This window comes from Leucoraja erinacea, chromosome 15 (assembly GCF_028641065.1).
Source record: "Leucoraja erinacea ecotype New England chromosome 15, Leri_hhj_1, whole genome shotgun sequence".
Taxonomy (NCBI): domain Eukaryota; kingdom Metazoa; phylum Chordata; class Chondrichthyes; order Rajiformes; family Rajidae; genus Leucoraja; species Leucoraja erinaceus.
In genome coordinates this window covers 45,987,824-46,011,973 of record NC_073391.1, presented here as the reverse complement: position 1 = coordinate 46,011,973, position 24,150 = coordinate 45,987,824, and the positions used below count along the sequence as shown (strand labels likewise).

General features: G+C 49.7%; 2 protein-coding genes across 2 annotated transcripts; one reads left to right on the top strand and one right to left on the bottom strand.

Annotated features, from left to right (window-relative positions):
- Positions 1 to 1,473: 1,473 nt before the first annotated feature.
- Positions 1,474 to 10,611, bottom strand: LOC129703881 (zinc finger protein 420-like). Its single transcript, XM_055646555.1, has 3 exons — positions 7,438 to 10,611; positions 5,357 to 5,575; positions 1,474 to 3,186 (listed from the first exon to the last, which is right to left on the bottom strand). Exons 1-3 carry the CDS (start codon positions 9,418 to 9,420, stop codon positions 2,101 to 2,103), a joined length of 3,288 nt encoding a protein of 1,095 aa, XP_055502530.1. The 5' UTR covers positions 9,421 to 10,611; the 3' UTR covers positions 1,474 to 2,100.
- Positions 10,612 to 17,681: 7,070 nt separating this feature from the next.
- Positions 17,682 to 21,706, top strand: LOC129704313 (zinc finger protein 420-like). Its single transcript, XM_055647367.1, has one exon. It carries the CDS (start codon positions 18,142 to 18,144, stop codon positions 19,639 to 19,641), a length of 1,500 nt encoding a protein of 499 aa, XP_055503342.1. The 5' UTR covers positions 17,682 to 18,141; the 3' UTR covers positions 19,642 to 21,706.
- The last annotated feature ends 2,444 nt before the right edge of the window (positions 21,707 to 24,150 follow it).

The following is a 24,150-nucleotide window of genomic DNA, read 5'->3' as shown; positions in this document are numbered from 1 at the left end:
GAAAAAAGTTCTTCTCATCTCGGTTTTAAAGGATTTCCCCCTTATCCTTAAGCTGTGACCCCTTGTCCTGGAATTCAATATTCACGCCGCTGGGTTGCATTGTTGGCAGGGCAAGGAATGATCTCGAGAGGGAAACGAAGTGGAGAACTGTGGAACCGGAAAAACGCCTGGGGGTGGAGGAAGGGGGCAAGAGGGGTAGGGAGTGTGAGCAGAAATTACTTAAAATGAGAGAATTCAATGTTCACGCCGCTGGGTTGTACAAATCAGATGCGGTTCCTCCGATTTGAGTGCAGCCTCACTCAAGCAATGGAAGGTAACGGGTATGTGATGATAACCTCCTAAAAAAGAAACCGCCTCCGGTTTAAATTTCAAATTTTGGAGGACCAAGGAACCAAGAGACCATGGCCGCCTCTTTACCCACAACCGCCCGCGAGACAGAAACCGGTCTATCCGTCACAGTGCAGTCGACCAGCGCCGTCACTCGGCCCCTTCCCGACAACATCAGGCTGTTTAAACACAACAAGCTCCGAACTACACGGGGGCCGCACCGATTCTCCCCGCAGCCGGGGGCCGCTCCTCAGGCCGGGGCCTCGGTGTTGCCTGATCCCGCGCCCGGATCCCCGCTCCTACCCGCCGCCGATCCTCCGGAGTGTCCTGTCCGCATGCGCGCCTCCGCGCCTGCTTATCATCGCCTGCAACATAGGGCGAGTTCTGGGGCGCGGGGTGTTCTGGGTAAAGACGGCGCCATGAACGTCACCTGAAATAACCGGCTCAAATTTCCCCAATGGACAAACAGCCACTACCCCCCCCCCCCCGTATGTGGGGGGTGTGCAGTCAATTGAACCACAGCGACCTCTCACAAACGACGTGATACACGTGCCGGAAATTCCAACTGTGTCACTCATGAACCAGTATTCAGCCATGATCATATTGAATGGCGGTGCAGGCTCGAAGGGCCGAATGGCCTACTCCTGCACCTATTTTCTATGCTTCCATTCACCGTCCCTCCCCAGAGTAAACAGAGGAAGAAATACATGAACATTCCAGAGGAGTCAACATAACAGAAAGACGGGCAGTGGGTGGCCAGATGGGCCGAGTGGCCTCTCAGTCATTCATGCTGAGAGACACAGGGTTTACAACAGAACTTATTTATTTGTCGGTACACAATAAATGCTGGAGAAACTCAGCGGGTGCAGCAGCATCTATGGAGCGAAGGAGATAGGTAACGTTTCGGGCCGAAACCCTTCTTCAGACTGACTTATTTATTTGTCACTGATAGACAATAGACAATAGGTGCAGGAGGAGGCCATTCGGCCCTTCGAGCCAGCACCGCCATTCACTGTGATCATGGCTGATCATCCCCAATCAGTACCCTGTTCCTGCCTTCTCCCCATATCCACAGCCCTATCTGGCTCTCTCTGTTGAAAGTAACCAGAGAACCGGCCGCCACCGCCCTCTGAGGCAGACAATTCCACAGACTCAAGCGTCAAGAGTGTTTTATTGTCATATGTCTCGGACGGAACAATTAAATTCTTACTCGCTGCAGCACAACAGAATATGTGAATATGTAAACATTGTATATAACAGGAAAAGTTCAATAAATAACAAATATAGTGCAAATAACAAATAATAATAGTCTTTTGCTGCTCAGAGCTCAGAGCCTATTTGTTGTGTTTAATAGCCTGATATTCTCTCAGCAAATGACAGTCCCGCCATCCCGGGAATTAACCTTGTAGGTTCAAGTGATCCAAGATATTAAATTCCCGACCACTTATAGGAATTACTAACAACATCGGAACAAACCCCAACTGTGTCCAGCGACCAAGGTTCAGTCCTGGGTGTGATGAACATCAGCAGTACCCGCACAGTCCAACACCAGCAGTCGCTTGTGGACTTGCAACTGGACTCAGCAACCGTGATGGTTAAACAGTGAACCAAAAACTCACTTCAAATGCCCGCGCCCCCACCCAGCGTGAACGAGCTGGTGTCAACAGCTCAGATAATCAAGTGAATCCCTTCCCACACACTAAACAGGTGAGTGGCCTCTCCCCCAGTGTGAATTCTCTGCTGGGTCACCAGGTTAGATTTACCAGTGAAACTCTACCCACAGTTGGGAGAGGCAACTGGTTTCTCCACGGCGTGTACTCGCTGGTGGGTCATCAGGTAGGAATATTGTGCGAATCCCTTCCCACACCCGGAGCAGATGAAGGGCTTCGCGCTGGTGTGAATTCGCTGATGTGTTTTTAAGCTGCACAGATGAGCGAATGCCTTGCCACAATCAGAACAGATGAACGGCCTCTCCCCAGTGTGAGTTCTCTGGTGTGACAGCAATGCAAACGAGTCACTGAACCCCTTCCCGCACTCGGAGCAGGTGAACGGCCTCTCCCCGGTGTGAATTCTGCGGTGTCTCAGTAACGCAGATGAACGAATGAATCCCTTCCCACACTCAGTGCAGGTGAACGGCCTCTCTCCGGTGTGAATTCTCTGGTGCGCCAATAACACAAAGGACTGAACAAACCCCTTCCCGCACACGGAACAGGTGAACGGCCGCTCCCCAGTGTGAATTCTCTGGTGTTTCTGCAATGTGTTCGAGTCAATGAATCCCTTCCCACACTCGGAGCAGATGAACGACCTCCCCTCAGTGTGAATTCTCTGGTGTGCCACTAATGCAAAGTTATGATTGAATCTCTTCCCACACACAGAGCAGGTGAACGGGCTCTCCCCAGTGTGAATTCTCTGGTGCGTCTGCAATGTGTATGAGTCAATGAACCCCTTCCCACACTCAGTGCAGGTGAACGGCCTCTCCCCGGTGTGAATTCTCTGGTGTCTCAGTAACGTATAAGATTGAGTGAATCCCTTCCCACACTCGGAGCAGGAGAACGGCCTCTCCTCTGTGTGAATTAGCTGGTGCCTCTTCAACTGGTTTGCATGAGCGAATCCCTTCCCACAATCGGGACAGACAAATGGTTTCCCCAGAGCGTGATCTTGCTGGTGGGTCACCAGGTGGGGAGATTGAGTGGACCCCTGCTCACACTCAGAGCTGGTGGATAATGTCTCCATGCTGTCAACTCCCCGGCGTCTCGTCAGCTCAGTGAATCCCTCGCAAGGTGCTGGTGAACTGAACGACACTGCGGATCTGATGGGTTGAGTTTGAGATTCCCCAACACAAATCTTCTTCTGCTTGTTCTACCTTGAATAAAAGAGTTCACAATAAACATTAATAGATTAAGCTGAGTGCGTCAGAAGAGGTGATTTTAGTGTCAACGGTGAGCCTTGTCACAAAGCGGTGGGTTACGCATGGCTTGCTCTTTACACCAGGAACACCTTGCGGTGAAGTGCCGTCCCTTCCACTTCCCGAGGGAATTCACCTCCATCATCATGGACACGGTCTACATCCAACCCAGGAAGTTGCACAGAGTATTTTACCCAGAGTAGGGGAATCGAGGACCAAAGGACATAGGTTCAAGGTGAAGGGGAAAAGATTTATTAGAAATCCGAGAGGTAAAATTTTCACAGAGGGCGGCAGGTGTATGGAACAAGCTGCCAGAGGAGGTAGTTGAGGCTGGGACTATCCCATCATTTAAGAAACAGTTGGACAGGTTCATGGATAGGATAGGGCAGGTTTGGATGTTATGGACCAAGCGCAGGCAGGTGGGTCTAGGGTAGCTGGGACATTGTTGGTCGGTGTGGGGGAGTTGTGCCGAAGGGCCTGTTTCCACACTGTATTAAACTATGGCTCTAATCTGTCTAGCATTGGAGGAGCTGCACGCCATGGCCAACAGACACCAGTCGGCGTAGTCAGACACCTTTCCCCATCTTCAGCAAAGCCAGCCTGAAGAAATCACTCCCTGCCCACCATCCACTGCTGCACCAGAGGAGCAAACATCTCCGTGTTCAAGAAGGAACTGCAGATGCTGGAAGATCGAAGGTACACAAAATTGCTGGAGAAACTCAGCGGGTGCAGCAGCATCTATGGAGTGAAGGAAATATGCGACGTTTCAGGCTGAAACCCTTCGTCAGACTGATGGGGGGGGGGGCAGGGAGAAGGGGAGGGAAACAAAGGAGGAGGAGGAGACTGAGGGCGGGGGGGGGGGGGGGGGGGGTGGGAGGAGACAGCTAGAGGGTTAAGGAAGGGGAGGAGACAGCAAGGGCTAGCAAAATTGGGAGAATTCAATGTTAATGCCATCCGGACGCAAGGTCCCCAGGCGGAATATGAGGTGCTGTTCCTCCAATTTCCGCTGTTGCTCACTCTGGCAATGGAGGAGACCCAGGAGAGAGAGGTCAGATTGGGAATGGGAGGGGGAGTTGAAGTGCTGAGCCACCGGGAGGTCAGGTTGGTTATTTCAAACATCTCCGACCACTACTGTATCCATTGTTCCAGGTGTGGACTCTTACACATCAGTGAGACGAAACACAGACGAGGCGATCGTTCACTAAACACCTTTGCTCCAGTCCGTCTGGGCCGACACGATCTCCCGGTTGCCAAACACTTTTACTCCCCCTCCCATTCCCACGCTGAACTCTCTGTCCTGGGCCTCCTCTGCTATCAGAGTGAGGCCAAATGCAAATTGGAGGACCAGCACCTCATAATTTACTTGGGCAGCTTACACTCTGGAGGAAAAGGACTGGTGCTGTTTCAGTTCGGGTCCTTTCTTGAGATTGAAAGCATATGGTGGGGGTTGGGTGGTGTGAAGAGCTGGAGGTGGGAAAAGTCCAGGATCAATGGCCACAGAAGACCTCAGGCAGGGTGTTTTGGAAGGAACTGCAGATGCTGGAAAATCGAAGGTACACAAAAATGCTGGAGAAACTCAGCGGGTGCAGCAGCATCTATGGAGCGAAAGAGATAGGCAACGTTTCGGGCCAAAACCATTGTTGGCAGGGCAAGGTATGATCTCGAGAGGGAAACGAAGTGGAGAACTGTGGAACCGGCAAAACGCCTGGGGGTGGAGGAAGGGGGCAAGAGGGGTAGGGAGTGTAAGGAGAAATTACTTAAAATGGGAGAATTCAATATTCACGCCGCTGGGTTGTACAAATCAGATGCGGTTCCTCCGATTTGAGTGCAGCCTCACTCAAGCAATGGAAGGTAACGGGTATGTGATGATACCCTCCTAAAAAAGAAACCGCCTCCAGTTTAAATTTCAAATTTTGGAGGACCAAGGAACCAAGAGACCATGGCCGCCTCTTTACCCACAACCGCCCGCGAGACAGAAACCGGTCTATCCGTCACAGTGCAGTCGACCAGCGCCGTCACTCGGCCCCTTCCCGACAACATCAGGCTGTTTAAACTCAACAAGCTCCGAACTACACGGACTTCACCCCGTCATTGTGTGTTTATACATTTATATAGGACCGGCACCGTCCCCAGGTGACGGGCCACCGTGTCCCCGAGGGCCGCACCGATTCTCCCCGCAGCCGGGGGCCGCTCCTCAGGCCGGGGCCTCGGTGTTGCCTGATCCCGCGCCCGGATCCCCGCTCCTACCCGCCGCCGACCCTCCGGAGTCTCCTGTCCGCATGCGCGGCTTGGGGGCTCTCCGCGCATGCGCGCCTTGGTATCGCCTGCAACATAGGGCGAGTTCTGCGGCGCGGGGATTTCTGGGTAAAGCGGGCGCCATGGAAGTCACCTGAAAACACCGGCTCAGCGTTCCCCAATGGACAAACAGCCACTTGGTTCCTGCATGTGGAGAGTCCACGTACAAGCGACCTCTCTCGCCGATTACTTTTGCAAATCAATCAATCAGTTTTATTCGTCACCTGCACACATTGCTCTTACAAGTGCTGAATATCAGACTCATTAACCAAATGACAAGGTTCATCCACCCGCCCTCCCCAGAGTCAAGAGAGGGCGAGGAAGTACAAGAACATTCCACTGGAGCCATGCCAGATGAGCCGAATGGCCTCTCTATATACAGAGAGACACAGGGTTTACAACAGAACTCATTTATTTGCCACAGATCCAAGATATTAAATTCCAGGGGGGGGGGTTATAGGATGCTATAGATACTAACAACATCAAAACAAACTCCAATGGTGACCAGGGTTCAGTCCTTTTCTTAAAAAAATCAAAAATAATGTATTCAATTACAATACAAAATAATAGTTACAATACAAAATTAAGAATTTAGGGCAGAGATGAAGCCAATACCTTTCCACCCAGAGAGTTGTGAATCTGTGGAATTCTCTGCCTCAGAAGGCAGTGGAGGCCGGCTCTCTGCATGCTTTCATCAAGAGAGTTAGATAGGGCTCTTAAAGATAGCGGAGTCAAGGGATATGGGGAGAAGGCAGGAAAGGGTTACTGATTGCGGATGATCAGCCATGATCACAGCTCGAAGGGCCGAATGGCCGACTCCTGCAACTATTGTCTAAAACCGTGGCAACACATCCGCCACCATAGTATAAAATCACCGTAGACACTAAATTTTCAAATGACAATAATATAATCCTTACTGAGGATGCATGCTCAGTCCTGGGTGTGATGAACAGCAGAGAGAAACCCCAGAGAGAAACGACAGGTGGTCTCTTTGGCAGCTGTGCTCGTCCTGGGTGGTGTTTCCGGCTGTTGTTCACATCCTTGTTCGTGGTAACTGGTACGGAGTCCGGACTTCAATCAATCAATCAATTTTTATTTATATGGCACATTTAAATCAACTCGCGTTGAAACCAAAAAGTGCTGTACATAGAAGAATTTGGGTTTCCACACATCCATATAACAATTACAGCACGGAAACAGGCCATCTCGGCCCTTCTAGTCCGTGCCGAACACTTACTCTCACCTAGTCCCATCTACCTGCACTCAGACCATAACCCTCCATTCCTTTCCCGTCCATATACCTATCCAATTTATTTTTAAATGATAAATTCGAACCTGCCTCCACCACTTCCACTGGAAGCTCATTCCACACAGCTACCACTCTCTGAGTAAAGAAGTTTCCCCCTCATGTTACCCCTAAAATTCTGTCCCTTAATTCTCAAATCATGTCCTCTTGTTTGAATCTTCCCTACTCTCAATGGAAAAAGCTCATCCACGTCAACTCTGCATATCCCTCTCATCATTTAGAGACTTCTATCAAGTCCCCCCTCAATCTTTCTCTGTAACTTAGTTGCTGAAACCCAGGCAACATTCTAGTAAATCTCCTCTGTACTCTCTCTATTTTGTTGACATCTTTCCTATAATTTGGCGACCAAAATTGTACACCATACTCCAGAAGTGGCCTTGTACAATTTTAACATTACATCCCAACTTCTATACTCAATGCTCTGATTTATAAAGGCCAGCACACCAAAAGATTTCTTTACCACCCTATCCACACAAAAGAAAAAAGAAAAACAGAACACACTAGAGAAATTAACACGAACGTCCCCCCACAGCAGAATCAACAATTTCCGCTGTGCTGGGAAGGCAGTAAAAGGTTTAATCCTCTTCCTCTGTGGTCATTTGACCGTCTCCACGTCAGAGCCCGGGTCCGCTGTGGCGCAGCCCTGGTGCGGCGCACGGCGCGAGCTCCCTCTCCAGGCGGGTTCCCGGTTCCGTGGGATTCGGCCACGCCTCACCGTGATTTCTACCGTCGCGGGCGGCTCGCTGAGCCCCTCCGCACACCCAAAACCGGTTGACGACCTCTCCCCGGTGTGTCTTTGCCGGTGCTTCTTCAGATTGCCGGCTTGAGTGAATCCCTTGCCACATTCGGGACAGGCAAATGGTTTCTCCCCAGTGTGCACTCGCTGGTGGGCTCTCAGCTGATCAAAGTGAGCAAAGCCCTTCCCACACTCAGAGCAGCTGAATGGCCTCTGCCCAGTGTGAATACTCTGGTGTCTTGCTAACGTAGATGAATGAGCGAATCCCTTCCCACACTCAGTGCAAGTGAACGGCCTCTCCCCGGTGTGAATTCTCTGGTGTGTCACCAACAGATACGATTGATTGAATCCCTTCCCACACTCAGCACAGGTGAACGGCCTCTCCCCGGTGTGAATTCTCTGGTGTGTTCTCATGACAGAAAAACGAGTAAATCTCTTCCCACATTCAGAGCAGGTGAACGGCCTCTCTCCGGTGTGAATTCGCTGGTGTATCTGTAATGCAGATGATTCAATGAATCTCTTCCCACACTCAGGGCAAACAAACGGCTTCTCCCCCGTGTGAATTCGCTGGTGTATCAGCAACTGAGATGATCCAATGAATCCCTTCCCACACTCAGAGCAAGTGAACGGCCTCTCCCCTGTGTGAATATGTTGGTGCCTCTTCAGTTGGCACGATTGAGTGAACCCCTTCCCACAATCTGGACATGCAAGCGGCTTCTCTGCAGCGTGAACCCGCTCGTGATTCCTCAGGTTGCGAGAATGTGTGAATGTCTTCCCACACTCGGAGCAGGTAAACGGCCTCTCGCCGGTCTGAACTCGCGGACATGTTGGCAGCCTCTGCCCGGTGTGAATCTGCTGGTGCCACTTTAGCTGGCTCGCTCGAGAGAATCCCTTCCCACAATCGGGACAGGTAAATGGTTTCACCACAGCGTGAACTTGCTGGTGTCTCTTCAGGTGGGAAGATTGGCTGAATCCCTTCCCACACTGGGAGCAGACAAAGGGCCTCTCCCCGGTGTGAATCCTCCGGTGTATCCGTAACGCAGATGAACGAAAAAAACCCTTCCCACACTCGGAGCAGGTGAGCGGCCTCTCCTTGGTGTGAATAAGCTGGTGCTTCTTCAGGCTGTCTGCCTGTGTGAATCCCTTCCCACAATCGGGACAGGGAAATGGTTTCTTTGCAGCGTGAAGTTGCTGGTGAGTCACCAGGTGGGAAGCTTGGTTGAACCCCTTCCCACACTCGGAGCAGATGAACGGCCTCTCGCCAGTGTGAATCCGCTGGTGCATCAACAATGAAAACGAACGAGCGAATCCCTTTCCACACACAAAGCAGACAAACGGCCTCTCCCCGGTGTGGATTTGCTGGTGCCTCCTCAGGCCGTCTGCTTCAGCAAATCCCTTCCCACAATCGGGACAGGGAAATGGTTTCTGCACAGCGTGAACTTGCCGGTGGGACACCAGCAGGGAAGCTTGGCTGAATCCCTTCCCGCACTCCGAGCAGACATACGGCCTCTCCCTGGTGTGAATTCTCTGGTGTTTCAGCAATGAGAATGAACGAGTGAATCCCTTCCCGCACTCCGAGCAGACGAATGGCCTCTCCCCCGTGTGAATTCTCCGATGTACCTGCAACGCCGATAAACGAAAGAATCCCTTCCCACACTCAGAGCAAGTGAGCGGCCTCACCCCGGTGTGAATTCGCTGGTGCCTCTTCAGTTGGTACGATTGAGTGAATCCCTTCCCACAATCGGGACAGGTAAACGGTTTCTCCACAGTGTGAACTTGCTGTCGGGTCAACAGGTGGGAAGATTGGTTTAATCCCTGCCCACACTCAGAGCTGGCCAGTAATTTCTCCATGCTGTGACCTGTCTGGCGTCCGGGCGGATCAGCTGACGCAGTGAATCCTCCCACACGTTCAGGCGCCGGTGAAATAAACGAGTTAGAGATTCCTGAACATCAATCCTCTGCTTCTTCTACCCTGTAAAAAGAGTTGACCATAAATTAACAGGTAAAGATCTGTCCGGGTCGGGACCCTTCCTCTCACCGGTCAATCCGTGCATTCGATGCGCTCACGCCGCCGGGGACCGCACCGATTCTCCCCGCAGCCGGGGGCCGCTCCTCAGGCCGGGGCCTCGGTGCTGACTGATCCCGCGCCCGGATCCCCGCTCCTACCCGCCGCCGATCCTCCGGAGTCTTTTGGTCCACGGACCGCATGCGCGCCTTGGCAGCACCATTTCCGGGTTCTCCGCGCCTGCGCGCTAGGTATCGCCTGCAACATAGGGTGAGTTCTGGGGCGCGGAGATTTCTGGGTAAAGTCGGCGCCATGGACATGATCTGTAATCACCAGCTCAGCGTTCCCCAATGGACAACAGTCACTTGGTCCTTGTATGTGGAGAGTGTGCAGTCAATTTAACACAGCGACCTCTCTCGTCGATACCATTAAAAATCATTACACTCACAAGTGCCGAATGTTGGAACTATCAGACTCACGAACCAATTAAGTTTGAGTTTGAATACGTTTATTGACCACCTAATCACATACAAGGAATTTGCCTTGGTGCTCCGACCTCAAATGACAGCATGACATATGTTGTCACTTGCCGTCTGAAAAAGGGTCTCGACACAAAATGCCACCTATTTCCTTCGCTCCATAGATGCTGCTCCACCCGCTGAGTTTCTCCAGCATTTTGTCTACCTTTGGTTTTGCAGTATCTGCAGTACCTTCTTAAACAGGAAGAAATACAAGAACATTCCAAAAAGTCAACAGAAGACAAAACTGACAGTGAGTGACCAGATGGGCCGAGTGGCCTACATTGCATGCGGAGACATAGAAACATAGAAATTAGGTGCAGGAGTAGGCCATTCGGCCCTTTGAGCCTGCACCGCCATTCAATATGATCATGGCTGATCATCCAACTCAGTATCCCATACCTGCCTTCTCTCCATACCCCCTAATCCCCTTAGCCACAAGGGCCACATCTAACTCCCTCTTAAATATAGCCAATGAACTGGCCTCAACTACCCTCTGTGGCAGAGAGTTTCAGAGATTCACCACTCTCTGTGTGAAAAAAAAGGTTCTTCTCATCTCGGTTTTAAAGGATTTCCCCCTTATCCTTAAGCTGTGACCCCTTGTCCTGGACTTCCCTAACATCGGGAACAATCTTCCTGCATCTAGCCTGTCCAACCCCTTAAGAATTTTGTACGTTTCTATAAGATCCCCTCTCAATCTCCTAAATTCTAGAGAGTATAAACCAAGTCTATCCAGTCTTTCTTCATAAGACAGTCCTGACATCCCAGGAATCAGTCTGGTGAACCGTCTCTGCACTCCCTCTATGGCAATAATGTCCTTCCTCAGATTTGGAGACCAAAACTGTACGCAATACTCCAGGTGTGGTCTCGCCAAGACCCTGTACAACTGCAGTAGAGCCTCCCTGCTCCTATACTCAAATCCTTTTGCAATGAAAGCCAACATACCATTTGCTTTCTTTACTGCCTGCTGCACCTGCATGCCTACCTTCAATGACTGGTGTACCATGACACCCAGGTCTCGCTGCATCTCCCCCCTTTCCCAATCGGCCACCATTTAGATAATAGTCTGCTTTCCCGTTTTTGCCACCAAAATGGATAACCTCACATTTATCCACATTATACTGCATCTGCCAAACATTTGCCCACTCACCCAGCCTATCCAAGTCACCTTGCAGTCTCCTAGCATCCTCCTCACACCTAACACTGCCCCCCAGCTTAGTGTCATCCGCAAACTTGGAAATATTGCCTTCAATTCCCTCGTCCAGATCGTTAATATATATTGTAAATAGCTGGGGTCCCAGCACTGAGCCTTGCGGTACCCCACTAGTCACTGCCTGCCATTGTGAAAAGCAAAGATCTTTGGTGAAAAGGACCCGTTTACTCCTACTCTTTGCTTCCTGTTTGCCAGCCAGTTCTCTATCCACATCAATACTGAACCCCCAATGCCGTGTGCTTTAAGTTTGTAAGACAAGGGGTTTACAACAGAACTCATTTATTTGTAGCCCATGGGCAGAGGTGCTTTTTCGTTTCATTTTGTGACCCAAACCACGTGTCTACCTGTACTTATAACATACTAGACCAAAGATCCTAGGATCTTTGTACTAGACTAAGTGGGACCCACGTGGCCGGCTGAACCGCTCCTCCAATCCCCCCCCCCCCCCCTTAGCTCGCGCTGCAGCCGTTGGGATTCAAACGCCCGGGGCCAACGGCTGCTTGTGGCGCGCGGCCGCCGCTCGTTCACAGCCCGGGGCCGTCGGCGCCCAAATCCCCCGCACACCGTGTTACCGGCGGCAATGGAGCCCAACCCCACACACACACACCGTGTTACCGGCGGCAATGGAGCCCAACCCCACACACACACACACCGTGTTACCGGCGGCAATGGAGCCCAACCCCACACACACACACCTTGTTACCGGCGGCAATGGAGCCCAACTCCACCACACACACACACACCGTGTTACCGGCGGCAATGGAGCCCAACTCCACACAACACACACACGTGGAGCCCACTCCACACACACATCGTGTCACTGGCGCTGTCCCTTCAGTTCGCTCTCAACAATTGAGATGATTCCCCACTGCGGTTGGTGAAGAAGCCCTGAGGTAAAGTTGACGACCTTGAACGTGAGAACCCACCTGGACGGCCCTCGACACTGTATAAAGTTCATAAGTTCATGTCATAGGAGCAGATTTAGACCATTCGGCCCATCTTGTCTACTCCACCAGTCAGTCATGGCCGATCTATACGTATAAACCTTCATTCATCCCGGCAAGGAAACTGGTCTGCCATCAGTCACAACACGCGACAAGGTAGGCAAAAACCTGAAATTAAAAGTGAAAAAATAAAGATAAACTTGAAATTCAAAATGAAAAAAAAAAAGAAAAGGACAAGCGAATGTTGGCTGGCGCCTAAACCAGAACAAACAAACAAACACAGACTTATCCCCTGGGCAGACAGGATTCTAAAACTAAACATAGACAATAGGTGCAGGAGTAGAGGCCATTCGGCCCTTCGAGCCTGCACCGCCATTCAATATGATCATGGCTGATCATCCAACTCAGTATCCTGTACCTGCCTTCTCTCCATACCCCCTGATCCCTTTAGCCACAAGGGCCACATCTAACTCCCTCTTAAATATAGCCAATGGACTGGCCTCAACTACCTTCTGTGGCAGAGAGTTCCAGAGATTCACCACTCTCTGTGTGAAAAATGTTTTTCTCATCTCGGTCCTAAAATATTTCCCCCTTATCCTTAAACTGTAAACCCTTGTTCTGGACTTCCCCAACATCGGGAACAGCCTTCATGCATCTAGCCTGTCCAACCCCTTAAGAATTTTGTACGTTTCTATAAGATCCCCCCTCAATCTTCTAAATTCTAGCGAGTACAAGCCGAGTCTATCCAGTCTTTCTTCATATGAAAGTCCTGACATCCCAGGAATCAGTCTGGTGAACTCTGTGACTACATTATACCTCCACCATGCATGATGCTTCAAAATCAAGTGATCAAGTTTTATTGCCATATACTCATACATGAAAGTGTCCCCACCGCTCCCCCACGCCAGATCCTCCATTGATCTTCACGGCGTATTCCCCGCGCCAATTCCCCCGCCCCCTGTCACGCTCCACCTCTGCCGAGGCTCCCATTGCCGCTGTGGCTCCTTCAGCCCAGACAGGCCTCGCCGCCCGGCTTCTCCGCAGTTCCCTGGGAGGCCTGTGGGCGAGTCAGGCCCCCCGTGGCGCATTCGAGGGAGAGGAGGAGAGAGAGAAGAAAGAGGAAAGTGGGGGAGGGAGAGTTAGGGGAAAGAGGGGGGGGGGAGAGAGAGAGTTAGGGAAAAGGAGGGGTGGAGAGAGGAGGGGGGAGAGAGGGGTGAAGGGTAGAGAGAGAGGGTGAAGGGTGCGGTGGAGGGAGAGGGGGAGGGGGGGGTGGGAGGGGGAGAGGAGAGGGGGAGAGAGAGAGGAGAGGGGACAGAAGAGAGAGAGGAGGGAGAGAGTGGAGAGAGAGAGAGGGGGGAGAGAGAGGGATAGGGAGGGAGAAAGAGGGGAAGAGAGAAAGGGTGAGGGGGAAAAGGGAAGAGAGGAAAGGGAGAGAGAAGAAAGAGGGGGAGGGAGAGTTAGGGAAAAGAGAGGGGCAGAGAGAGAGAGGGGAGAGGGGGAGAGATACATACAACCCCGATAACCCATTATTTCCTTCAGTTAAACATTGGGAAGGTAGCACTATTGTTATTTGCCACTCAACTATTACATTTATTTACCTCACTGACTATTTCTAACCCACCCCCCCCCCACAATTCCTTTGACAGGTTGAGTAGAAATGTCCCCAATCTCGTTGTTTTATTAATTGAACATGTAGATGAACATCCTCAAGGAGTATAACCAGATGGAAACTGATTCAGCTTGTTCAAAGAAGGGGCATATTTTAAAGGAGTGACACAGATACTTGCAGAGGAATGTGTGAGGAGATTATTATTTGTCTTTAGTTTTAGCTTGAACCAGGACATCTGAAGATTCAAAATTTAATATAGTAATTGTGCTGATACTGACCCCAACCAATGAATATCATCCATTCCGAAGGTTTTATTTTTATGATGCCATTTAAACTTCACTTGGATTTCAATCACTTCAATGTAAAAGTAATTGGGAATGAGGAGCATTGGAACAAAAATTTGTCCTCGGTACATATTAACTGTAATACAATAATGTATGCATGTTGGTAGGTGCAATCAAAACAAAAATCATTTTATCATTGTTGTGTTATGAATACCACAGAAAATATTTTGTCTCTCAAGATCACATTTAATAGAATAATATTGCTTAAATATGTGGTTATTGGACTTTGCATTTCGGAAAACTCCAGCTGAGAGGAAGACAGCAAAATACTGAAAATATTGGGGTTGAAAATGACACCACTATAGTTTGTTAGGAAAATGAAAGAAATGATAACAGAATACTTATACAGCTGCGTGAGTATAATTTTATGGATGAGAAATTGTGTTCAACCAATCGATGACTTCTTTGACAAAGTAACTAGCATGTTAGATAACAAGGAAGCCAATGAGTGTAGCAAATTTTGTTGTACATAATTTGGTCTATGAAGTGCCCCATGAAAGATTACTGCATTAGATAAGCACCTGTGGACTTGAACATAATAGGTTAAGTCAAGGGGGTCAGATATGGGGCTTTATGTGTGGGCCAGATATATTGTCAGTACAGAGGGGCTAGGAGCAAGGCCAAGTGTGCATCCAGTGTCAAAGTCTGGAATAGTACTAGATGGGCAGTCAAAGCTGGGACCAGGGGAGTGTTCAGCGCTGGGTACCTAAGCAGGTAAGCAGCTATGATCAGAGTAGAATAGGGGGCCCAGTGAGACCCAGGTTGGTCAACTTGGGCCAAGTGTCTGATAATAATCTGATTTCCATACATGAATATACTAAGATCATTCATGTGCTGCACGTGTTGACCAGAGCATGGGGTCTACTGTGGAATGTAATTAGGAATGTAATTTAGTCTAACATTCATAGCTAATGCAATTTAAAGCATATATATTGCATTCAAGCATAAGTTAAAAGACCCGCTACAGTATACACCATATTGCACAATTTCAAGCTGAAAAATGCCAAAGCCCTGTACCAATGGGAGTGGGGACACCCTCCTCCCACCCTCCTCCCCCACAGTACACACCACCCCCCCTGCGGTAGTAGTGTGTGTGTAGGAAGTACAAATGCTGGTTTAAACTGAAGATTGACACACAAAGCTGGAGTAACTCAACAGGTCAGACAGAATCTCTGGACAAAAGGAAAACATTCTTTTTTTTAGTAACCAAAGTGATCAACGTATCATTTTTCGTGTGTTGGAAAACAAAATAGTGGCACAGCTGGCGGACTTGCTGCCTCACACACCAGGGATCTGTGTTCGATCCTGTCCTCGGGCACTGTCTGTGTTGAATTTGCACATTGTCCCTGCAAGTATGTGGGTTTCCTCCCACATTCCAAAGATGCATTGGCTTTGTAAGTTAACTTGTATCTGTAAAATTGCCCCTAATGTGTAGGGAGTGGGTGAAGAAAGTGGGATAACAGAACTTGTGTGAATGGGTGGACAAAAATGCTGAAGAAACTCAGCAGCTGAGGCAGCATCTATGGAGCGAAAGAAATAGGTGACGTTTTGGTCGAGACCCTTCTTCAGATTGATGTGAGGGTGGGGGGGGGGGGGCAGGAAGAAGAAAGGAAGAGGCAGAAACTGTGGGCTGGGAAAGGCAGGATATGGCAGAGACTACCTGAAATTGGAGAAATCAATGTTCATACCGCTGGGGTGTAAACTTTCGAAGCGAAATATGAGGTGCTGCTCCTCCAATTCACGGTGGGCCTCACTCTGGCCATGGAGGAGGCCCAGGACATAAGGGTCGCATGGGAATGGGAGGGGGAGTGGAAATGCCGAGCCACTGGGAGATCGGGTTGGTTATTGCGAACCGAGCGGAGGTGTTGGCCGAAGCGATCGCCAAGCCTACGCTTGGTCTCACCAATGCAGAGCAGCCATCTGAGATGACCACCTAAACTGTCATTTGGCTGCTGCTGTCCTTCTACCGATGTGCCGTGGAAAGTATCCTCTCCTATGGCATCCTGGTGTGGTTTGCTGGCTGCACTGTGGCTGAGAGGAGGGCGCTGCAGAGAGTTATAAAAACTGCACAGAGCATTACAAACCCTCAACTGCCCTCTTTGGATGATATATATAGGGCCCGATGCTTGCGCCGGGCCACAAACATCAAGCAGGACACATCCCACCCTGCCAACCACCTTTTCACTCTGCTACCCTCTGGGAGGCGATTCAGGTCTCTGAAGGCTCGCACCGGTAGACTAAAAAATAGTTTCTACCCATGTGCGATAAAATAACTTAATTCCAACAGAGAACACTGGGGAAGCAAAATCTAATTCCAAGAATTGCAACATTCTTTTAAAATTATTTTTAAATACTGATTTATTATTTTTACTAATAAGTGTACATATGTGTCAATGGTTGTCGTGTTTTGTATTTTTTAACCGGAGGAGATGCAATGGAATTTCGTTGCACAGTATTGTACAATGACAATAAACGTATTCATTCATTCGTTCATTCATTCATAAAAAGCTGCTCAGGTTGCCCAGCTAGCAATAGAGAAAAAAAGTAAACTGAGAGCCCTGCTAAGGCATCTTCCACTGAGAGGAAAATGTCTAACCCTAACTCTGACACTAACCCTGACTCTGACCCAAGCTCGACATTTTTATTGATCATTTTTATTTCACAGTTCAGAATATCATAACTTTACAAAGATCAATCAATTGTAAAACAAAATTATCTGCCAGAGGTTAGCATTACCTTTCTTCCTTCAAAACCTTGCTATTGTTGTGATGTTATTAGGAGGCAGATATGATCCCAGTGTGCTCGCTGCCTAGCTAGCATGAAACAAAGCGCGTGATTGGTCAAATGTGCTTTGGTTGGACAATTATTTTTCTCCATAGCCCTTAAATCCGCTATCCCTAAGAGTTTTATCTAACTCTCTTGAAAGCCTCCACCGTCCGCTGACGAGTTTCAGGTATGATTTCTATAATATTTTTACACAATATGTTATAAATACAGGTAGATACATGATTTTGGTCACAAAATGAAATGTAAAAGCACCGCGGCCCATGGTCTACAAATAAATGAATTCTGTTGAGAACCCCTTGTCTCCGCATGCAATGTAGGCCACTCGGCCCATCTGGTCACTCTGCCAGTCTTTCTCTTCTGTTGACTTCTCTGGAATGTTCTTGTATTTCTTCCTCCTCTGTTTACTCTGGGGAGGGAGGGAGGGAGAAAACTGCCATTGGTTCATTCGTAACATAGTTGGAATTTCCGCTGTGTTACATTGATTGCAGACTCTCCACATACAAGGACAAAGTTGCTGATGTCCATTGGGGAACGCTGAGCGGGTGATTTCAGATCATGTCCATGGCGCCCTGTTTACCCAGAAACCTCCGCGCCCCAGAACTCGCCCTATGTTGCAGGGCGCGGAGAGCCCCGGAAGTGGTGCTGCCAAGGTGCGCATGCGGTCCGTGGACAAAAGACTCCGGAGAATCGGCGTTTAAGAAGGAACTGCAGATGCTGGAAAACAGGGCCTGAAGAAGGGTTTCGGCCCGAAACGTCACCTATTTCCTTCACGCCATAGATGCTGCTGCACCCGCTGAGTTTCTCCTGCATTTTTGTGTACCTCCGGAGAATCGGCGGCGGGTAGGAGCGGGGATCCGGGCGCGGGATCAGTCAGCACCGAGGCCCGGCCTGAGGAGCGGCCCCCGGCTGCGGGGAGAATCGGTGCGGTCCCCGGCGGCGTGAGCACATCGAATGCACGGATTGACCGGTGAGAGGAAGGGTCCCGATCCGGACAGACCTTTACCTGTTTTTATGGTCAACTCTTTTTACAGGATAGAAAAAGTAGAGGATTGATGTTCAGGAATCTCAAACTAGTTTATTTCACCTGCGCCTGAACGTGTGGGAGGATTCACTGCGTCAGCTGATCCGCCCGGACGCCAGACAGGTCACAGCATGGAGAAATTACTGGCCAGCTCTGAGTGTGGGCAGGGATTAAACCAATCTTCCCACCTGTTGACCCGACAGCAAGTTCACACTGTGGAGAAACCGTTTACTTGTCCCGATTGTGGGAAGGGATTCTCTCAAGCTAGCGAGCTAAAGTGGCACCAGCAGATTCACACCGGGCAGAGGCTGCCAACACGTCCGCGAGTTCAAACCGGTGAGAGGCCATTTAACTGCTCCGAGTGTGGGAAGGCATTCACACATTCTCGCAACCTGAGGAATCACGAGCAGGTTCACGCTGCAGAGAAGCCGCTTACATGTCCAGATTGTGGGAAGGGGTTCACTCAATCGTACCTACTGAAGAGACACCAGAAAATTCACACAGGAGAGAGGCCGTTCACTTGCTCTGAGTGTGGGAAGGGATTCATTGAATCATATGCGTTACAGATACATCAGCGGATTCACACTGGAGAGAGGCCATTCACCTGCTCTGAATGTGGGAAGGGATTTACTTGTTCATCTCAGTTGCTGCTACACCAGAGAATTCACACGGGGGAGAGGCCGTTTTTCTGCTCTGAGTGTGGGAAGAGATTCATTGATTCGTATGCGTTACAGATACACCAGCGCATTCACACTGGAGAGAGGCCGTTCACCTGCTCTGATTGTGGGAAGGGATTTACTCGTTCATCTGAGTTACTGAGACACCAGAGAATTCACATAGAGGAGAGGCCGTTCACCTGCTCCGAGTGCGGGAAGGGATTCAGCCAATCTTCCAAACTGGTGTCCCACCAGCGAGTTCACACTGCGGAGAAACCATTTGCCTGTCCCGATTGTGGGAAGGGATTCACTGTAGCAAGTAACCTGAAGACCCACCAGCGAATTCACACCGGGGAGAGGCCGTTCACCTGCTCCGAGTGTGGGCAGGGATTTGCTCACTCCTTTGCGTTGGTGGTGCATGAGAGAATTCACACGGGGGAGAGGCCGTTCACCTGCTCCGAGTGCGGGATGGGATTCACCCAATCTTGCAACCTGGTATCCCACCAGCGAGTTCACACTGCGGAGAAACCATTTGTCTGTCCCGATTGTGGGAAGGAATTCGCTCAATCATCAACTTTACGAAAACATCTCAACGTTCACCCTGGGAAGAGACCGTTCACCTGCTCTGAGTGTGGGAAGGGATTCACTCAGGCATCTGTGTTCCTGACACACCAGAGAATTCACTCTGGAGAACGGCCGTTCACCTGCTCCGAGTGTGGGAAGGGGTTCACTCAGTCGTCTGTGTTACTGATACACCAGAGAATTCACTCTGGAGAGCGTCCGTTCACCTGCTCTGAGTGTGGGAAGGGATTCTCCCAGTCATCTGCGTTACTGGGACACCAGAGAATTCACTCAGGGGAGAGGCCGTTCACCTGCTCTGAGTGTGGGAAGAAATTCACTCAATCTTCTAACCTGAAGACCCACCAGCGACTTCACGCTGTGGAGAAACCATTTGCCTCTCCAAACCATGGGTAGGGTTTCACCAGTAAGCCTAACCGGGTAACCCCCCACCAGAGAATTCATGCTGGGGAGAGAGCATTCACCTGTCTAGTGTGTGGGCTGGGATTTAATCGAATATCTGAACGATTGATACACCAGCTTGTTCACACTGGGGGAGAAAATTTAAATACGTTTCTGGTTCATTTAGAGGTACAGTGCGGAAACAGGCCCTTCGGACAACCGGGTCTGCGCCGACCAGCAATTCTCGCATATTAACACTATCAGTGAAAATTATTAAATGCTTTTAAATATATAAAAGATACATAGTAGAATACTTGACTAGGTTGTAGCTTATATTTTCATCTCAAGCAGGCTTCCTCCGGTGGATTAATAAGAGAAAGAGACAAGCCCGGGATTGTCTCAGATTGTTGTGTATTGAGACAATGACCTGTGCTGTTGAAATGTGTCTATCAATTGAAACATAGAAAATATGATCATGGCTGATCGTCCCCTATCAATAACCCGTGCCTGCCTTCTCCCCATAATCCCTTGACTACACTAGCCCCTAGAGCTCTATCTAACTCCCTCTTAAATCCATCCAGTGCCTTGGCCTCCACTGCCCTCTGTGCCAAGGAATTCCATTAATTACCAACTCTCTGGGTGAAAATGTTTTTTCTCACCTCAGTCTTAAATGACCTCCCCTTTATTCTAAGACTGTGTGTGGCCCCTGGTTCTGGACTCGCCCAACATTGTGAACTTTTTTCCTGCATCTAGCTTGTCCAGTCCTTTTATAATTTTATATGTTTCTATAAGATTACCCCTCATCCTTCTAAACTCCAGTGAATACAAGCCTAGTCTTTTCAATCTTTCCTCATATGACAATCCCGCCATCCCAGGGATCAATCACGTGAACCTACGCTGCACCGCCTCATTCATAAGGATGTCCTTCCTCAAATTAGGATACCAAAACTGTACACAACACTCCAAGATGTGGTCTCACCAGAACCCTATACAACTGCAGAAGAACCTCTTTACTCCTATACTGAAGTCCTCTTGTTATGAAGGCCAACAATCCATTACCTTTCTTCACTGCCTGCTGATGAGGAAAACATTTTTCACACAGAGAGTGGTGAATCTCGGGAATTCTCTGCCACAGAAGATAGTTGAGGCCAGTTCATTGGCTATATTTAAGAGGGAGTTAGATGTGGCCCTTGTGGCTAAAGGGATCAGGGGGTATGGAGAGAAGGCAGGTATAGGATACCGAGTTGGATGATCAGCCATGATCATATTGAATGGCGGTGCAGGCTCGAAGGGCCGAATGGCCTACTCCTGCACCTATTTTCTATGTTTTACCTGTAAGCCAACTTTCAGTGACCGGTGTACAAGGACGCCCAGGTCTCGCAGCACCTCCCCCTTACCTAACCTAACCCCTTCTAGTTTGACTCCTCCCATTTCCTCCAAATACAAGGCGTAGCTATGGGCACGCACATGGGCCCCAGCTACGCCTGCCTCTTTGTCGGTTACGTCGAACAATCCTTGTTCGAGGCGTACCATGGCCCCATCCCCAACCTCTACCTCCATTACATCGACGACTGCTTTGGTGCCATCTCCTGCACCCACACATAACTGACTGACTTCATCCGCTTCACCACCAACTTCCAACCGGCACTCAAATATACCTGGACCATTACCGACACTTCCCTACCATTCCTTGACCTCACTATCTCCATCGCAGGTGATAGACTTCTGACCGACATCCACTACAAACGCACTGACTCCCATGGCTATCTTGACTATTCGTCCTGCTACCCTGCTTCCTGTAAGTACTCCATCCGCTATTCCCAATTCCTCCCTCTACGCCGCATCTGCTCCCAGGATGAGGTGTTCCACACCAAGGCATCGCAAATGTCCTCAATCTTCAGGGAACGGGGTTTCCCCTCCCCCACTATAGTTGAGGCTCGCACCAGGGTCTCCTCCATACCCTGCAACACCGCTCTCTCCCCATCCCCCCCACTCGCAACAAGTCCCCCTGGTCCTCACCTTTCACCCCACTAGCCGGCACATACAACAAATAGTCCTCTGTCAGTTTTGCCACCTCCAACGTGACCCCACCACTCGCCACATCTTCCCATTTCCCTCCGTCTGCCTTCCACAAAGACCGCTCCCTCCGTAACTCCCTTGTCAATTCTTCCCTTCCCTCCTGCTCCACCCCTTCCCCGGGCACTTTCCCTTACTTGTAGCTTTACCTCCCCCCTCAACTCCATTCAAGGCCCCAAGCTGTCGTTCCAGGTGCGACAGAGGTTCACCTGCACCTCCTCCAACCTCATCTATTGCATCCGCTGCTCTAGATGTCAGCTGATCTATATCGGTGAGACCAAGCGCAGGCTTGGTGATCGTTTCGCCGAACACCTCCGCTCGGTCCACACTAACCATCCTGACCTCCCGGTGGCTCAGCACTTCAACTCCCCCTCCCATTCCATATCCGACCTCTCTGTTCTGGGCCTCCTCCACGGCCAGAGTGTGCAACACCGTAATTTGGAGGAACAGCCCCTCATATGGTGCTCATACTCGCCTCATACCTCTTGGGTAGTCTGCATCCTGGTGGCATGAACATTGAATTCTCACAATTCAGTTAACCCTTGCTGTATCCTCCCCTTCCCACCTCTCCCTCAGCCCTCGAGCTCCTCCTCCTCCTTTTTCCTTTCTTCTCCCCGCTTCCCCCTACCCCCTATCAGTCTGAAGAAGGGTTTCGGCCTGAAACTTTGCCTATCCCCATTGCTCCATAGATGCTGCTGCACCCGCTTAGTTTCTCCAGCATTTTTGTGTACCTCCCATGGAGATAATAATCTGCCCCCTTGTTTTTGCCGCCAAAGTGGATAACCTCATATTTATCTATACTATACTGCATCTGCCACGCATCTGCCCACTCAATCTGTCCAGGTCACCCTGCAACCTCCTAACATCCTCTTCACAGTTCACACTGCCACCCAGCTTTGTGTCATTCGCAAACTTGCTAGTGTTGCTCCTAATTCCCTCTTCCAAATATTAATATATATGGTAAACAGTTGCGGGCCCAACACCGAGCCTTGCGGCATTCCAGGCGCCACTGCCTGCCATTCTGAAAAGGACCCGTTCACTCCTACTCTTTGCTTCTGGTCTGCCAACCAATTTTCTATTCATGTCAACCCCAATACCATGTGCTCTAATTTTAGTCACCAGTCTCCCGTGCGGGACCTTATCAAAGGCTTTCTGAAAGTTTAGATACACTACATCCACTGGCACCCCTTCATCCATTTTACTTGTCACATCCTCAAAAAATTCCAGAAGATTAGTCAAGCATGATTTCCCTTTCATAAATCCATTTGACTTAGAAACATAGAAAATAGGTGCAGGAGTAGGCCATTCGGCCCTTTGAGCCTGCACCGCCATTCAATATGATCATGGCTGATCATCCATCTCAGTATCCTGTTACTGCTTCTCTCCATACCCCCTGATCCCTTTAGCCAATGGGGCCACATCTAACTCCCTCTTAAATACAGCCAATGAACTGGCCTCAACTATCTTCTGTGGCAGAGAATTCCATGGACTTGGATGAATCCTTTTACTGCTATCCAAATGCCCCATTATTACCTGTTTAATAATTGACTCCAGCATCTTTCCCACCACTGAGGTCAGGCTAACTGGTCTGTAATTCCCCGTTTGTACTAATAGTACTGTGTTGGCCTATTAACAGATTCAAAGTCGGCGAACTTATGGCAACTTGTTGATTACAAATGACGTTTACATAGACACGGCTCCCTCTCTCTCTCTCCCTCACTCTCTGCCTCCCACAACCTTTCCAAAGCATTCCAATTCAATCTCTAAACTTACCCAAAACTTACTCAACACTTGCCAACACTTACCCAACCCGTCTCTCTCCATTTCCCTCTCTCTGCCCCACTTGCTTTCCCCCATCCCTCCCTCCTCTCCCAAAACTTTCAACAACTTGCTTTAACTAGCTCTCACTTGCATTAGCTCTCTCTACCACTCACCCGCCCCCTCCTCCTCCCTCTCCTCCTCTCTCTCTACTACTCTACCCCTCCCCTTCCCTATCTTGCTCCCTCTCTCTCTGTCACTCGATCTCTCAAGTTCTGGATTTAAGAGAGAGTTAGATAGAGCTCTAGGGGCTAGTGGAGTCAAGGGATATGAGGAAAGGCAGGCACGGGTTATTGATAGGGGACGATCATTTATTATTACATAGAAACATAGAAATTTATTATCTAAACGGTGGCCGATTGGGAAAGGGGGAGATGCAGCGAGACCTGGGTGTCATGGTACACCAGTCATTGAAGGTAGGCATGCAGGTGCAGCAGGCAGTAAAGAAAGCGAATGGCATGTTGGCTTTCATAGCAAGAGGATTTGAGTATAGGAGCAGGGAGGTTCTACTGCAGTTGTATAGGGTCTTGGTGAGACCATACCTGGAGTATTGCGTGCAGTTTTGGTCTCCAAATCTGAGGAAGGACATTATAGCCATAGAGGGAGTGCAGAGAAGGTTCACCAGACTGA

Excerpts from the sequence above, each read along its gene's own strand:
- LOC129703881 (XM_055646555.1), bottom strand. The coding sequence starts at position 9,420 with ATGGAGAAATTACTGGCCAGCTCTGAGTGTGGGCAGGGATTAAACCAA. Across the intron at positions 5,576-7,437 it reads CGGGCTCTGACGTGGAGACG|AACTCGCCCTATGTTGCAGG; the intron begins GTCAAATGACCA and ends CCCGCGCCGCAG. Across the intron at positions 3,187-5,356 it reads TGGCCCGTCACCTGGGGACG|AACAAGCAGAAGAAGATTTG; the intron begins GTGCCGGTCCTA and ends TATTCAAGGTAG.
- LOC129704313 (XM_055647367.1), top strand. The coding sequence starts at position 18,142 with ATGGAGAAATTACTGGCCAGCTCTGAGTGTGGGCAGGGATTAAACCAA.